The sequence below is a fragment of the Coregonus clupeaformis genome, chromosome 31 (genome assembly GCF_020615455.1).
Source record: "Coregonus clupeaformis isolate EN_2021a chromosome 31, ASM2061545v1, whole genome shotgun sequence".
Classification (NCBI taxonomy): Eukaryota; Metazoa; Chordata; class Actinopteri; order Salmoniformes; family Salmonidae; genus Coregonus; species Coregonus clupeaformis.
In genome coordinates this window covers 9568002-9582476 of record NC_059222.1, presented here as the reverse complement: position 1 = coordinate 9582476, position 14475 = coordinate 9568002, and the positions used below count along the sequence as shown (strand labels likewise).

Sequence of the window (14475 nt, the reverse complement as noted above, 5' to 3'; positions counted from 1 at the left end):
ATTTCTGTGTAAACCTGTATTTTGCAGATTAAAGCCTGTTATTCTGTGATTTACCCTCCTGCGCCTGACTCCTTCAACACCACCTCATCACAACTTGCCATATATTTCTCAACTGTACTGTGATGTTTCACAAAAGTTCTGAACCCTTCTAGTCTCATTGTTTCTACAGATTGTAAATTGAAAGTATTTCTTTTGGTAAAAATAATTATATTATTTATCGATTGACTTTTCAGATCACCCAGTAGTGCTATCTTCAGGGTTAGCTCCAAGTAGATATTACAATCCTTCAGCCATTCTTGGACCTGTGACCAAAAACAAGCTACAAATGGACAGCACCAAAACAAATTATCTAATGATTGTCTCTTCGCAGCAAGGTTTGTTGTTAGTAATTCACAGTCAAGTTCCTCAATTCAATTAGACTAAATTGCTTTAGACATATTTGACTTTACATTAACTCAAGCTTTTTGCAAATTGACTACACATTCATGAATAAGTGGAAATGGTCACCATTTTACCCAATTTCAATATTTTGCACCTGCTCCTCAGTTGCACACAACACAAAATACATCATGATGACACAAGCTGTTGGATCTGGTTGCTGGGCTTTACCTGCATTTTCAAACAGGCCCTGCTCTCATGTTACACGTTACAGTTAGTGAGAGGAGTGTTACTTACAGGCACTTGCTCTGTAGTGTATTCCTTCATCTTCTCAGGGTGTTGAAAGGTAAGACTGCATCTTATTCTACTCTATCTAAAATAATAATGGGAGCTCAACGTTTTGAAACCGTTTTGGACAGTTACAATAAGTATCTTCATTCAATAGCATTGCATTGACATTTTTACAGCATCAGCAGACTTAATATTGATGAATTTGTTGGTTGTAGACTCCACAGTTTGTTTACTGTTGGGAATCTCCACATGATCTTCACTTCCACACTGAGTCACCAGCTGCTTCTATTTAGGCTGTTGTTACATGATGATGGTTTCAGTAGCTATCAACTCTCTATTCTCAGATCTATTAATTTGTTTCAGTACTAAAGTACTTGATTGTTTGGCTGTGGGAATGAATATTACTGTCATTTTGTTCTAGTCTGTCTCTGCTTTAAACAACTTAATGTCTTGCCAGTGTTGCTGAATGCAGAAATAGGCCGGTACCCACTGACCAGGGTGGGTCACTGTCACGCCCTGGCTCTGGGGACTCTTATATGTTGAGCCAGGGTGTGGATTTTCTATGTTTTGTTTTCTATGTTTTTGGTTCTAGATCGTGTTGATCTATGTTGGCCAGGGTGGTTCCCAATCAGAGACAGCTGTAGCCCGTTGTCTCTGATTGGGGACCATACTTAGGCAGCCTGTTTTGCACTAGTTATTTGTGGGATCTTGTTCCGTAAGGTTTTGTGTTGTAACCTAGGACTTCACGTATCGTTTCGTTTATTGTTTTGATCGTGTGTGTACTAAATAAAGTATGTACGCTTATCACGCTGCGCCTTGGTCCGCTTCATCTATCGACGATCGTGACAGATAGATCCCACCAAAGGAGGACCAAGCAGCGTGTCCAGGAACAGACAGCCTGGACTTGGGAGGAGATCCTGGACGGGAAGGGATCCTGGACTTGGGAAGAGATCCAGGCCGGAATGGATCACCGTCCTTGGGAGGAGACTGTGGAGGCGCGCTACAGAGAGGAGCAGCGGCAACGCAGAGGGTACCGGCCGAGGAGGAAGCCCGAGAGACAGCCCCAATATTTTTTTTGGGGGGGGCTAAATGGGTGGTTGGCGGAGCCTAGAGTTAGAGCAGAGCCAACTCCCCGTACTCAGGCTAGGAAGAGTGAGACTGGGCAGGCTCCGTGTTATGCGGAGCCACGTACTGTGCCGCGAGTGTTCCGGCACAGTCCTGTACGTCCTGTGCTAGCACCACGCACGTGTCGTGCTAAGGTGGGCATGCAGCCAGGACGGAGTGTGCCGGCTCAACGCTCGTGGCCTCCAGTACCCCTCCTCGGTCCCGGATATCCTGCGCCAGTGCCACGTGCTGTAGCGCCAGTACGAGTGCACAGCCCTGTACGTCCTGTGCTGATGCCTCACACATATTGTGTGGAGATAGGCATTCAGCCAGGACGGGTTGTGTCAGCTCTCCGCTCCAGACTTCCAGTCCGCCTCCACAGTCCGGCCCGGCCCGTTCCTGCTCCCCGCACCAAGCCAGTGGTGCGCGTCGACAGTCCGGCCCGGCCTGTTCCTGTCCCTTGCACCAACACAGTGGTGCGCGTCGCCAGCCCGGTCCGGCCTGTTCCTGTCCCTCGCACCAAGGCAGTGGTGCGCGTCGCCAGCCCGGTCCGGCCTGTTCCTGTCCCTCGCACCAAGGCAGTGGTGCGCGTCGCCAGCCCGGTCCGGCCCGTTCCTGCTCCCCGCACCAAGCCTGTGGTGCGCGTCGCCAGCCCGGTCCGGCCTGCTCCTGCTCCCCGCACCAAGCCTGTGGTGCGCGTCGTCAGCCCGGTCCGGCCCGTTCCTCCTCCCCGCGCCAAGCCAGTGGTGCGGCGTCGTCAGCCCGGTCCGGCCTGCTCCTGCTCCCCGCACCAAGCCAGTGGTGCGCTCGGCGGCCCGGTCCGCCGTTCCTGCTCCCGCACCAGCCAGTGGTGCGCGTCGTCAGCCCGGTCCGGCCCGTTCCTGCTCCCCGCGCACAAGCCAGTGGTGCGTGTGTCCGGCATGGCCCGTGCCTGTTCCACCGGTGCCTGGTCCGGCACCGGTCAGCTGCTCCACTCCGGAGCCTGAGCAATCCGCTCCACCGGTGTCCAGTCCAGCTCCGGCCAGCAGGGCCAGACCAGACCAGGGGCGCACGGGGGGTAGAGAGAGAGTGGTGGTCACGCCCGGGCCGGATCCGTCTCCGAGGCGGAATGCCCACCCGGCCCCCTACCCTCTTGTGTTTGTGTGGCGCGGTCGCGATCCGCGCCTTTGGGGGGGTACTGTCACGCCCTGGCTCTGGGGACTCTTATATGTTGAGCCAGGGTGTGGATTTTCTATGTTTTGTTTTCTATGTTTTTGTTTCTAGATCGTGTTGATCTATGTTGGCCAGGGTGGTTCCCAATCAGAGACAGCTGTAGCTCGTTGTCTCTGATTGGGGACCATACTTAGGCAGCCTGTTGGCACCAGTTATTTGTGGGATCTTGTTCCGTAAGGTTTTGTGTTGTAACCTAGGACTTCACGTATCGTTTCGTTTATTGTTTTGATCGTGTGTGTACTAAATAAAGTATGCACGCTTATCACGCTGCGCCTTGGTCCGCATTCATCTCATAACGATCGTGACAGTCACCTTACCTCAGGCTCAATTACCTGTATAATGTCGCTCTTATTCCCCTATACAAGTGAAGTGACCATCTTGAGTGAGGTGTAAGATGAGAGTTTGATTGAGGGGAACAGTGTGTGTTTGGAGTTACAAACATGACTGTTGAATAATTCACCTGGTCCTGTATGTATAACTAGTGCTGTGCTGTTCCTTTAACTCAAATATGACAATTGGGTACTGTTTCCACCTCTGCTGTTTTCTGTTGGAAAATAAGTAATTTACATAGCTGTCTTAGCATGCATACATACTAGTGTACAGTATTTAGGCCAATTATAGACCATGTGTTATTACTGTTACAACTTCCATTTGTTATTACTATGCTATTACAATGTTATTACTGATTTCCTTTAGAAGAAAAACGCAAAACTACTCTCACAGTAGCCCTGTGCCATGCTCCATAAAGTCCCTCATCTCCAATAAAAGTCTCTTCCTACAATGAAGCCCTCTCATTAACCCCCTGCTATTTTGTGTAGGTTTACTGTTAGGCCCTCCTCTGATCAGCAATTCCATTATCCGTATTGTGTGTGTGATTAACCTTTTTCGATTGGAATTCATGTACAGCACACGCACTGATATAAATTATATACCACAACTCACTGGCAGTGCTCAATTACTATTGACTGAGGGCCATGTGACTAACTAACTAGCCTACTGATTGCCCCTGTATTTCCCAATACTCTAGCTTACTGTAAATTGCCTCAGGGACAGGTTGCTGCAGCACTGTTTTAAAGTAACCCAGATCAGAGCAGAGGCATACATACCCTGTCCTGATGGGGGGGTGGGGGGGATTTTAAAATTCAGCCTGTAATCCCACTAATCCAGAGCAAAGTCTTAAATTGCCCCTGCTCCTTCTCAATGGGACTGAGCATTGGGGCACACTAACACACACACACACACTAACACACACACACACACACTTACACACCAGCACACACACACTACAATACACCCCACACACATGAACGCACCCAGGCAGACACTCTAATTAGTGCGCTCATCAACCCCTCCTTGATCGACACACACACAGTGATTCTGGGCCAGTCTCCGTCCCTTGGAGAGGCACCTAGCCGTGAGAGAGAGCAGGAAAAGAGACAGAGGAGTATTTATAGAAGAAAATGGGGCCTCACAATACCCTTTTTAGAGAGAGGTTTTATTAAGGAACAGAGTGGAGCGAGAGCGTCCCAGTTTTATGATTAACACTGTGTAAACGGGCTGGAGGACTGCAAGGGCACACTCTGGGAGGAGATTCTGGAGCAACTCTGTGACAAGTCTTCACCGGTGTTTCATGCACTGTCACCCCTTTCTCGTGTTGAGGTGGCAATGTGGATGACTCTGAAGATAGGGTATTTTGAATTGGCAACCCATCTTGTTGAAATGGGGGCTGTTGTTGTGGTCCGAGGGGCTTTTTTACTCTGGTGAAACAGTTAGGAAGCCAGGTTGGATATTAGCTCACAGGCAGGCCACCTGCAGTTTGATCAAGTCTGATACAAGATGAAGAAATTTCTGCAGAACAAGAAAGGCAGATACTCTTTCAGGAACCAGAACAAGCCTGCCGTCCCTCGCTATCCATCTAAAGATGACTGTAAGTATGTATGTCTGTATGACTTTCATCCACTTATTGAAACAAATTACTGTACTGTTTCAAGACTTTGGAGGTTGAAAGCAGAAACTGACTCTGTTGTAGGGTTAATGTTAGATTATCTGTTAAACATGATCAGACAGAATAGATATTTGTATAATTCTATATTTGGCATGTGTGACCTGTCGTGTCAGGGACGTTTTTGGAAGCAAACTCATGTAGGTTTATTCATGCTGATCCTGTTTCAATGCTATACCTGTTAAAGTTTATATAATGTTATAAAGCTTCCAAAATGATGCATTAGTGATTTGAGTGTATTACCACAAAAAGCACGATAAGCTGCACTCCTAGATTTAAATGTGTTTTCTGTGTTTGGCTATGGCAGATATTTTTGCATAGAAAACATTGCGTCTTATATGCTTGAGTCACTCTCATGCAAGCAATAGAGTGATATTATTTCAGAGCCTTCCGTCAGATAGAGAGAGATTCAGTGAACTTGGATGTACAGTAAAATGGATTAACTTTGGAAGAGAGTGCTTCACGCTCCTCGAGGGCAAGTACTCTTAGATGCCTTTGGAGTTGTGTTCGAGGTCAGCGACCCCAAGGGTTCGACAGGGGCTGAGAGCACCGCACTGCTTCTCATCTCAATCCACAGGCGACAGAACATCTTTCAGTTGATTCTCGTCATACTCCATGTGTTTCTTCATATTCCTCTCCTCTTCGTCATTCTTATTTTCTCTCGTGTAGTCATTGCGATGCCGACGTCCAATCAGGGCTGGCCAGAGGAGTTTGGCTTCCAGCTGGGAGGAAGTGGTCCCAGCTACATCCTGTCTGTGGAGGAGGGGAGCAGTGCCTACCTGGCGGGGCTGCAGCCAGGTGATCAGGTCAGAGAGATTCTAGATTCTAAACTAAACCGAAAGGCCCAATCAGCAATTATTTTAATCCTTTATTTAACCATTATTTAACAAGGCAAGTCAATTGACAAACATGCATTTAATAGTACTACAGGTATGTTAATACTACGATGGTATGATAATAGTATGAACACGGATTTATACTGGAAAAGCTGTTTCTCTGTCTCTTCCTTATTCTGTCTCTCTGTGACAAGGTGCTGGAGATCGAGGGCCAGAATGTGTGCACTTTGGGATTCCAGGCCGTTATCGCCATCGCTCAGACCCAGAGGAACATCCCTCCCAGCATCGGAGTGGTGTCTCGCATCCAGCAGGTCTGAACTCGCTCTGACTGGGACTCACCTGGCACCATCATACTGTAGCACAATGTTTGATACTTCTGATTTTAAGTATTTCTGTATTTCTGTTTGTGCCTACTGAAAATCTGACTCACTGTATTTCTGATACCTCATGTAACCTCAGAAACTGTAGGGGCAATGCTGGATTTGTCATGCTAATATCATCGGCAAGGCCATACTTTTCAAGTCATTAGTGAAAATAATTTCTCTCTATCTTATTATAATACAGTGAAAGTTAAATAAGAATTCAATCTCTGCCTCTCAGATGGACATCACCCCGGGTCCTGACGGTCGTTTCGGCTTCACCATTGTGGGAGACTGCCCCCTTCTGGTGGAGGACTGTTCCCCCTGCTCTCCGGCAGGACGGGGTGGCCTGCGGGCCGGCGACTACGTCATGGAGGTCAATGGGATCCCGGTGAGGCAGCACGAGATGGCGGCGGCGCTGATCAAGGCATCCCAGGGGCGTACTCTGAGGCTGGGGGTGCTGTGTCTGGGGCCCAGACGGAAAGTACGCAGCAGTGAGAATATGGATGAGATACAGCCTGAGGGAGACGGGATGAGGACGGACCGCAAACACAAGGCCCTGGAGTTCAACAGGAAGGTGAGGCTTTCAATTAAACTAACTGTTATATGACTTGGAGCTATACAGGGGAATATTGATGTTCAGAGAAAACAACATTTTGAAAGAGACACTTTACTGTTAGAAAATCATTACGCAAGCCTACTGAGCTTACTTCCTTAGTTAACTAATTTGATACTTCTTTGTAAAGGTTTACCATCTTTCTTTAGGGAGTCTGTATACAATATAGGCCCTTCAACAACAGTTATTGATATCTTTCAGATTGACCAGATTTTGGGGGAGGAGCCTGAGGTGAAGGAGAAGCTGTTTGCGGTGCTGAAGCAGTACGCTGCGGAGAAGAAGGTTGATTGGCTGGCCTCTGTCCTCCCAGACATCCTCACCACTGACGAGCAGCAGACGCTCATCGGCCACATCAGGTACCTACCCTTGAATCTCTGCTCCCAATGGTATCATCCATAGACTGTAAAAAAAAATATATATATATACTGTAGATATCATCTGCGATTTTGTTCAGTAAAGGCTCTTGAGATAGAGGAGGTAGCTTACCACCTGTACTCCCTGCTGAACATGACTCAGATTATGCCCACAGAGATACATTAAATCCTTCCCGTTTCTACATATAGACATCCTAGTACAATCCAGGTGGGATGCAGCCTCCTAAAATCCCAATTTCTGAGTCCCAATGAAAAGTAATGGTAATCTACGGGGATTATTTTGCGATGGGTGTAAACAGGCTTTTCCTTTTGCTCATTTTGCTGGTGGAGGGATTATGGGGAGCTTGCTTAGTGTCAAGTATTATGAATGTTATCACAATGTGCTTTAGATGGACCCCATCTGCTGCAGACAGGGCTCAGGGTAAACCCACAGTGACCCTCCTGTTAGGTAAAACTGGTAGGGGTGTGAGTGAAACTGCATAGCCTCAGAGCCAAAATGGAGTCTTCAAATCAAATCAAATCTAATCAAGCTTTATTTATACAGCACATTTCAGACATGGAAAAAAACAATGTGCTTCACAGGAAAAAAACAAATAAAAACAATGCATTTTTTTCTCAATATTTACTACACAACAAACATAAGATAAAAAACAAAAGAATAACAATAGAAACTGAACGACTAAAAAGCCCCCTAAGGAAAAGCAAAGCTAAAAAGGTGTGTTTTAAGATCTCTTTTAAATATGTCCACAGTTTTGGCCTCCCTCAGGTTTGCTGGCAGGCTATTCCAAAGGCTGGGGGCATAGTAACTAAAGGCTGCCTCTCCATGCCTCTTGGTCCTAGGCTTTGGGATAGTTAAAAGGCCAGTGCCAGAGGACCTGAGGGACCTACTGGGTACATAACTTAAAAGCATGTCTGACATGTATTGGGGTGCACAATCTTGGATTGATTTCAAAACCAATAGAATAATCTTAAAATGTATTCTAAAACTCACAGGCAGCCAATGCAGAGACCTTAAAACCAGTGTAATGTATGCTCTCCGTCTGGTCTTGGTCAGTACCCGTGCTGCAGCATTCTGTATGTTTTGCAGTTGACCAATGGCTTTCTTGGGTAGACTAGACAGGAGAGCATTACAGTGGTCAAGCCTGCTTGTAATAAAAGCATGGATGAGTCTCTCTGTATCAGCCTGAGAGAGAAACGGCCGCACCTTGGCAATGTTCCTCAGGTGGTAAAAAGCTATTTTGGTCACATTCCTACTGTGTGATTCGAAATTGAGTTTATAATCTAAAATAACACCTAGGTTTTCTACCTGGTGTTTTATCTTTATTGCCCGTGAATTAAAACGTGAGGCCAGATTCTCTCTCTGTGCTTTGACTCCAACAATACAGTGGCTTGCGAAAGTATTCACCCTCATTTTTCCTATTTTGTTGCCGTACAACCTGGAATTTAAATGGATTTTTGGGGGGTTTGTATCATTTGATTTGCACAACATGCCTACCACTTTGAAGATGCAAAATATTTTTTTTATTGTGAAACAAACAAGAAATAAGACAAAAAAACAGAATACTTGAGCGTGCATAACTATTCACCCCCCCAAAGTCAATACCTTGTAGAGCCACCTTTTGCAGCAATTACAGCTGCAAGTCTCTTGGGGTATGTCTCTATAAGCTTGGCACATCTAGCCACTGGGATTTTTGCCCATTCTTCAAGGCAAAACTGCTCCAGCTCCTTCAAGTTGGATGGGTTCCGCTGGTGTACAGCAATCTTTAAGTCATACCACAGATTCTCAAGTGGATTGAGCTCTGGGCTTTGACTAGGCCATTCCAAGACATTTAAATGTTTCCCCTTAAACCACTCGAGTGTTGCTTTAGCAGTATGCTTAGGGTAATTGTCCTGCTTGAAGGTGAACCTCCATCCCAGTCTCAAATCTCTGGAAGACTGAAACAGGTTTCCCTCAAGAATTTCTCTGTATTTAGCGCCATCCATAATTCCTTAAATTCTGACCAGTTTCCCAGTCCCTGCCGATGAAAAACATGGTGTTCTTGGGGTGATGAGAGGTGTTGGGTTTGCGCCAGACATAGCGTTTTCCTTGACGGCCAAAAAGCTCAATTTTAGTCTCATCTGACCAGAGTACCTTCTTCCATATGTTTGGGGAGTCTCCCACATGCCTTTTGGCGAACACCAAACGTGTTTGCTTATTTTTTTCTGGCCACTCTTCTGTAAATCCCAGCTCTGTTGAGTGTACGGCTTAAAGTGGTCCTATGGACAGATACTTCAATCTCTGCTGTGGAGCTTTGCAGCTCCTTCAGGGTTATCTTTGGTATCTTTGTTGCCTCTCTGATTAATGCCCTCCTTGCCTGGTCCGTGAGTTTTGGTGGGCGGCCTTCTCTTGGCAGGTTTGTTGTGGTGCCATATTCTTTCCATTTTTTTATAATGGATTTAATGGTGGTCTGTGGGATGTTCAAAGTTTCAGATATTTTTTTATAACCCAACCCTGATCTGTACTTCTCCACAACTTTGTCCCTGACCTGTTTGTTTGGAGAGCTCCTTAGTCTTCATGGTGCCGCTTGCTTGGTGGTGCCCCTTGCTTAGTGGTGTTGCAGACTCTGGGGCCTTTCAGAACAGGTGTATATATACTGAGATCAGGTGACAGATCGTGTGACACTTAGATTGCACACAGGTGGACTTTATTTAACTAATTATGTGACTTCTGAAGGTAATTTGTTGCACCAGATCTTATTTAGGGGCTTCATAGTAAAGGCGGTGAATACATATGCACGCACCACTTTTCCGTTATTTATTTTGTATAATTTTTTGAAACAAGTCATTTTTTTCATTTCACTTCAACAATTTTGACTATTTTGTGTATGTCCATTACATGAAATCCAAATAAAAATCAATTTAAATTACAGGTTGTAATGCAACAAAATAGGAAAAATGCCAAGGGGGATAAAATACTTTTGCAAGGCACTGTAAGTACCTTGGTCTTGTCTTGATTTAGCTGGAGGAAGTTGTGAGCCATTCAAGTATTTAAATCACTACTACAGACTAATAATTTATCTGTGGAGCTAAAATCCTCTGGTGACACAGAAATGTAAAGTTGTGTATCGTCTGTGTAGCAGTGAAAATCAATGCTGTGCTTTCTGATAACGCTGCCAAGGGGTAACATATCTAAACTGAACAGTACCAGACCTAAAATCGAACCCTGTGGAACGCAACGTGTGGTATGTATTTTCTCTGAGTTATGTTCACCAAGGTTGACAAAAAACTCTCGACCGGTTAAATAGGTCCTAAACCAATTTAGAACTGGAAATGAGAGGCCAACCCACCTCTCCAGTCAGCCCAGAAAGACATCATGGTCAACAGTGTTGAATGCAGCACTTAAATCCAAGAGTACAAGGACGGAGAGCTGTTTGGTATCTGTGTTGGCTCTAAGGTCATTTACCACTTCAACTAAGGCTGTCTCTGTGCTGTGGTGGGCCGAAAACCAAATAGGAATTTTTCAAAAATACAGCTGGCACTTCAAAAATAATTTAGTGTTTTGAAAACCAATTTCTCCAGAACCTTTCTTAAGAATGGAAGGTTGGAGATTGGTCGAAAATTGATAAGAGCTGAAGAATCTAGATTACTTTTCTTCAGAAGGGGTTTCACCATAGCAGTTTTTAGTGCAGTAGGGAAAGTGCCTGTGAATAACAATAGCTTGCACCTCTTCAGATATGCAATTAAAAACTGTTTTGAAGAAGGTGGTGGGGATAGGCAGGTAGAAGGCTTAAGTTGTGATATCACTTTCCTGAGCATGTCTGTGTCAACCAGGGAAAATAAATCCATAGTGCCTTTGCGTGGTAGGTTAGGGCACATATCATCAAACTTCTCATCAGGTCTTGCTTGACTGATACTCACCCTAATGTTTGTTATCTTATCTCTGAAATATGCCACAAACTCATCACATTTAGGTTTGCGGGGGTAGAATTTAGCAGGCCATCAATGGTCGAGAAGAGCACTCTCAAATTATTCTGATTATTAGTGATCAAGTTAGAAAAATGAGCCCATCTGGCATTTCTAAATGCCTTGTTATATATGCCATTTATAACCGAGATGTGGTTTTCCTGGGTTACAGCAAGGTCAGTGTACTTAGAAAGCAGGTTTTCCTTTTCTCGCAGCCAAGCTAACAGCCAGAGGATCTCTTCCCTAAGAGGCTTGATGGTGGTACATTTAGGGCAGACAAATCCCTGTCCATTTTCCAGTTCCACCTTATCTTTGTCTTGTGATTGTGTGGAAATCATCTCACACCTGAAGCATTTGTGCCCAGCCATGGATAAAAACACTGGTGGGCTAGCACTGCTAGCGTTATCCTGCTCCATCTTGAGCCAAATCAAATGGGTTACTGACAGACCTGCCAGATAGTATTTGGCGGTGTTCACAATAATTTAGTGTGGTCGTATCAAATTCACAAATGTTGGCAGCATTGTTCCTGTCTGAGATCAGCTCAAGGATCTGTAAATATTGTAATCATCACTGTCTCTGCCTTTTTGAATTATTTTTTTTTGTTTGTGACCTCAACTGAACTCAGAGAATACTGGCTGCTATGGCTAAAGACTTATGTTGTTAGACATTTTAATGAAGAATTACTTGCATAACCATTTGTCTTATGTCTTTTCATGTGTGAAAACGACCAACGAGACTCTCACTAAACCCTTAACCAAGTACAATTTTTCCTTTAGGGGTGTGGAGATTACTGTTACTTCCATACCTTATGAAGGAAGTAAGTTAGAGAGGGAGATGGGCATCTGTCATGTGAGATGACACTTCCTGTCTGTCTCTAAGTCTTTAATCTGATTGGTTGGTATGAGGAATCCATCTGAGGGAATGTGGACCATGTGGTCATCCGGCTGGGGTCTTACTTCAGAGGGGAAACTTTACTAATGAGCTGTAACCAGACCACATCTTTGATTATCTGACCTTAACCTGTATTTACTAGAAGGAGGCAACTACACAGAGGTAAACAATGTGGATGTGGTGGATTGTGGGTATTGTAGTTCCAAGTAATGCAGTTTAATCATATCAGTGTCACTTACTGGTACAGTCTTTACCGTGAAATGCTTGCTTATGAGCCCTTCCCAACGATGCAGAGTTTAAAAATAATAATGATAAATAACAATAATAAATAATACAAATAAAATAGTAACACAAGAAGAATGAAATAAAATACACAAGAATGTAGCCATGTACAGGGAGTACCAGTACCAGATCAACGTGCAGAGGTACAAGGTATTTAAGGTAGATATGTACAGTACCAGTCAAAAGTTTGGACACACCTACTCATTCAAGGGTTTTTCTTTATTTGTACAATTTTTTACATTGTAGAATAATAGTGAAGATATCAACACTATGAAATAACACATGGAATCATGTAGTAAACAAAAAAGTTTAAACAAATCAAAGTATATTTAATATTTGAGAATCTTCAAATAGCCACCCTTTGCCTTGATGACAGCTTTGCACACTCTTGGCATTCTCTCAACCAGCTTCACCTGGAATGCTTTTCCAACAGTCTTGAAGGAGTTCCCACATATGCTGAGCACTTGTTGGCTGCTTTTCCTTAACTCTTCGGTCCGACTCATCCCAAACCATCTCAATTTGGTTGAGGTCGGGGGATTGTGGAGGCCAGGTCATCTGATGCAGCACTCCATCACTCTCCTTCTTTGGGTCATTGTCCTGTTGAAAAACAAATGATAGTCCCACTAAGCCCAAACCAGATGGGATAGCGTATCGCTACAGAATGCTGTGGTAGCCATGCTGGTTAAGTGTGCCTTGAATTCTAAATTAATCACAGACAGTGTCACCAGCAAAGCACCCCTACACCATAACACCTCCTCCTCCATGTTTTACGGTGGGAAATACACATGCGGCGATCATCTGTTCACCCACACCACGTCTCACAAAGACACGGCGGTTGGAACCAAAAATCTCCAATTTGGACTCCAGACCAAAGGACAAATTTCCACCGCTTGTGTTTCTTGGCCCAAGCAGGTCTCTTCTTCTTATTCGTGTCCTTTAGTAGTGGTGTCTTTGCAGCAATTCGACCATGAAGGCCTGATTCACACAGTCCCCTCTGAACAGTTGATGTTGAGATGTGCCTGTTACTTGAACTCTGTGAAGCATTTATTTGTGCTGCAATTTCTGAGGCTGGTAACTCTAATGAACTTATTTGAGCTGTTCTTGCCATAATATGGACTTGGTATTTTTTTTACCAGATAGGGCTATCTTCTGTATACCCCCCCCCCCTCCACAAATTAACTTTTAAGAAGGCACACCTGTTAATAGAAATGCATTCCAGGTGACTACCTCATGAAGCTGGTTGAGAGAATGCCAAGAGTGTGCAAAGCTGTCATCAAGGCAAAGGGTGGCTATTTGAAGAATCTCAAATATAAAATGTATTTTGATTTGTTTAACACTTTTTGGGTTACTACATGATTCCATATGTGTTATTTCATAGTTTTGATGTCTTCACTATTGTAGAAAATAGTTTAAAAAATAAAGAAAAACCCTTGAATGAGTAGTTGTTCTAAAACTTTTGACCGGTAGTGTACATGAAGACAGGGTAAAGTGACTAGGCATCAGGATAGATAATAATAAGAGTAAAATAAAGTGTGTGTATTGTGAATGTTTGTGTTGTGTCGGTGTACGTGTGTGTTATGTGTGTGTGTGTGTGTGTGTGTGTGTGTGTGTGTGTGTGTGTGTGTATGTAGTGTATGTGAATGTGTGTGGGTTTTGTGTGGGAGTGTCAATGTAGTGTGTGTGAGTGAGTACATATATGGTGTGTATATATAGCCTAGTGAGTGTGCGTAGGGTCAGTGCAAGATAGTCAGTGCAGATCCTTTGGGTACCATTAATAAGGTATATCAAGTAGGTAGTGATACCTAATGATTGGGGCCCTGAGTTTTTCCTCACCACATGACCAGACCAGTAAAAACTCTGGGTCCTAGTGATATGATTAGACACTCATTATAGAAATTGTTATACTGTAAGATACTGTACTATCTAAGGTTATAAGGTTATGTATGGATAATGTAATATTCAAATGCAAAGCTATTTTGTTCAATAAGATCATAAGACAGTGATTCCTGATCCCCAGAGGACAGTGAGACTTATTTCCTTCTTTGGCATTATTCTCTAAATATAGACTGAGTGACATTTAACAGGCCATGAAAATGTGTTTGTTTTACTCCACTGAATTGGACTCTCTCCCTCCTCTCCTCCTCTTTCTTTCTTTCTTTCTTTCTTTCTTTCTTTCTTTCTTTCTTTC

At 44.2% G+C, this 14475-nt stretch overlaps 1 protein-coding gene across 1 annotated transcript in view; it reads left to right on the top strand.

Moving 5' to 3' along the window:
* The first annotated feature begins 4327 nt into the window (after positions 1-4327).
* The window catches only part of grid2ipb (glutamate receptor, ionotropic, delta 2 (Grid2) interacting protein, b), a 33077-nt gene continuing 22929 nt past the window's right edge, over positions 4328-14475 (top strand). The window contains 5 exon segments of the mRNA XM_041858821.2: positions 4328-4912; positions 5657-5793; positions 6018-6134; positions 6424-6759; positions 7000-7154. Of these exon segments, the coding sequence (XP_041714755.1) occupies positions 4822-4912; positions 5657-5793; positions 6018-6134; positions 6424-6759; positions 7000-7154 (836 nt within the window). The 5' untranslated portion in view covers positions 4328-4821.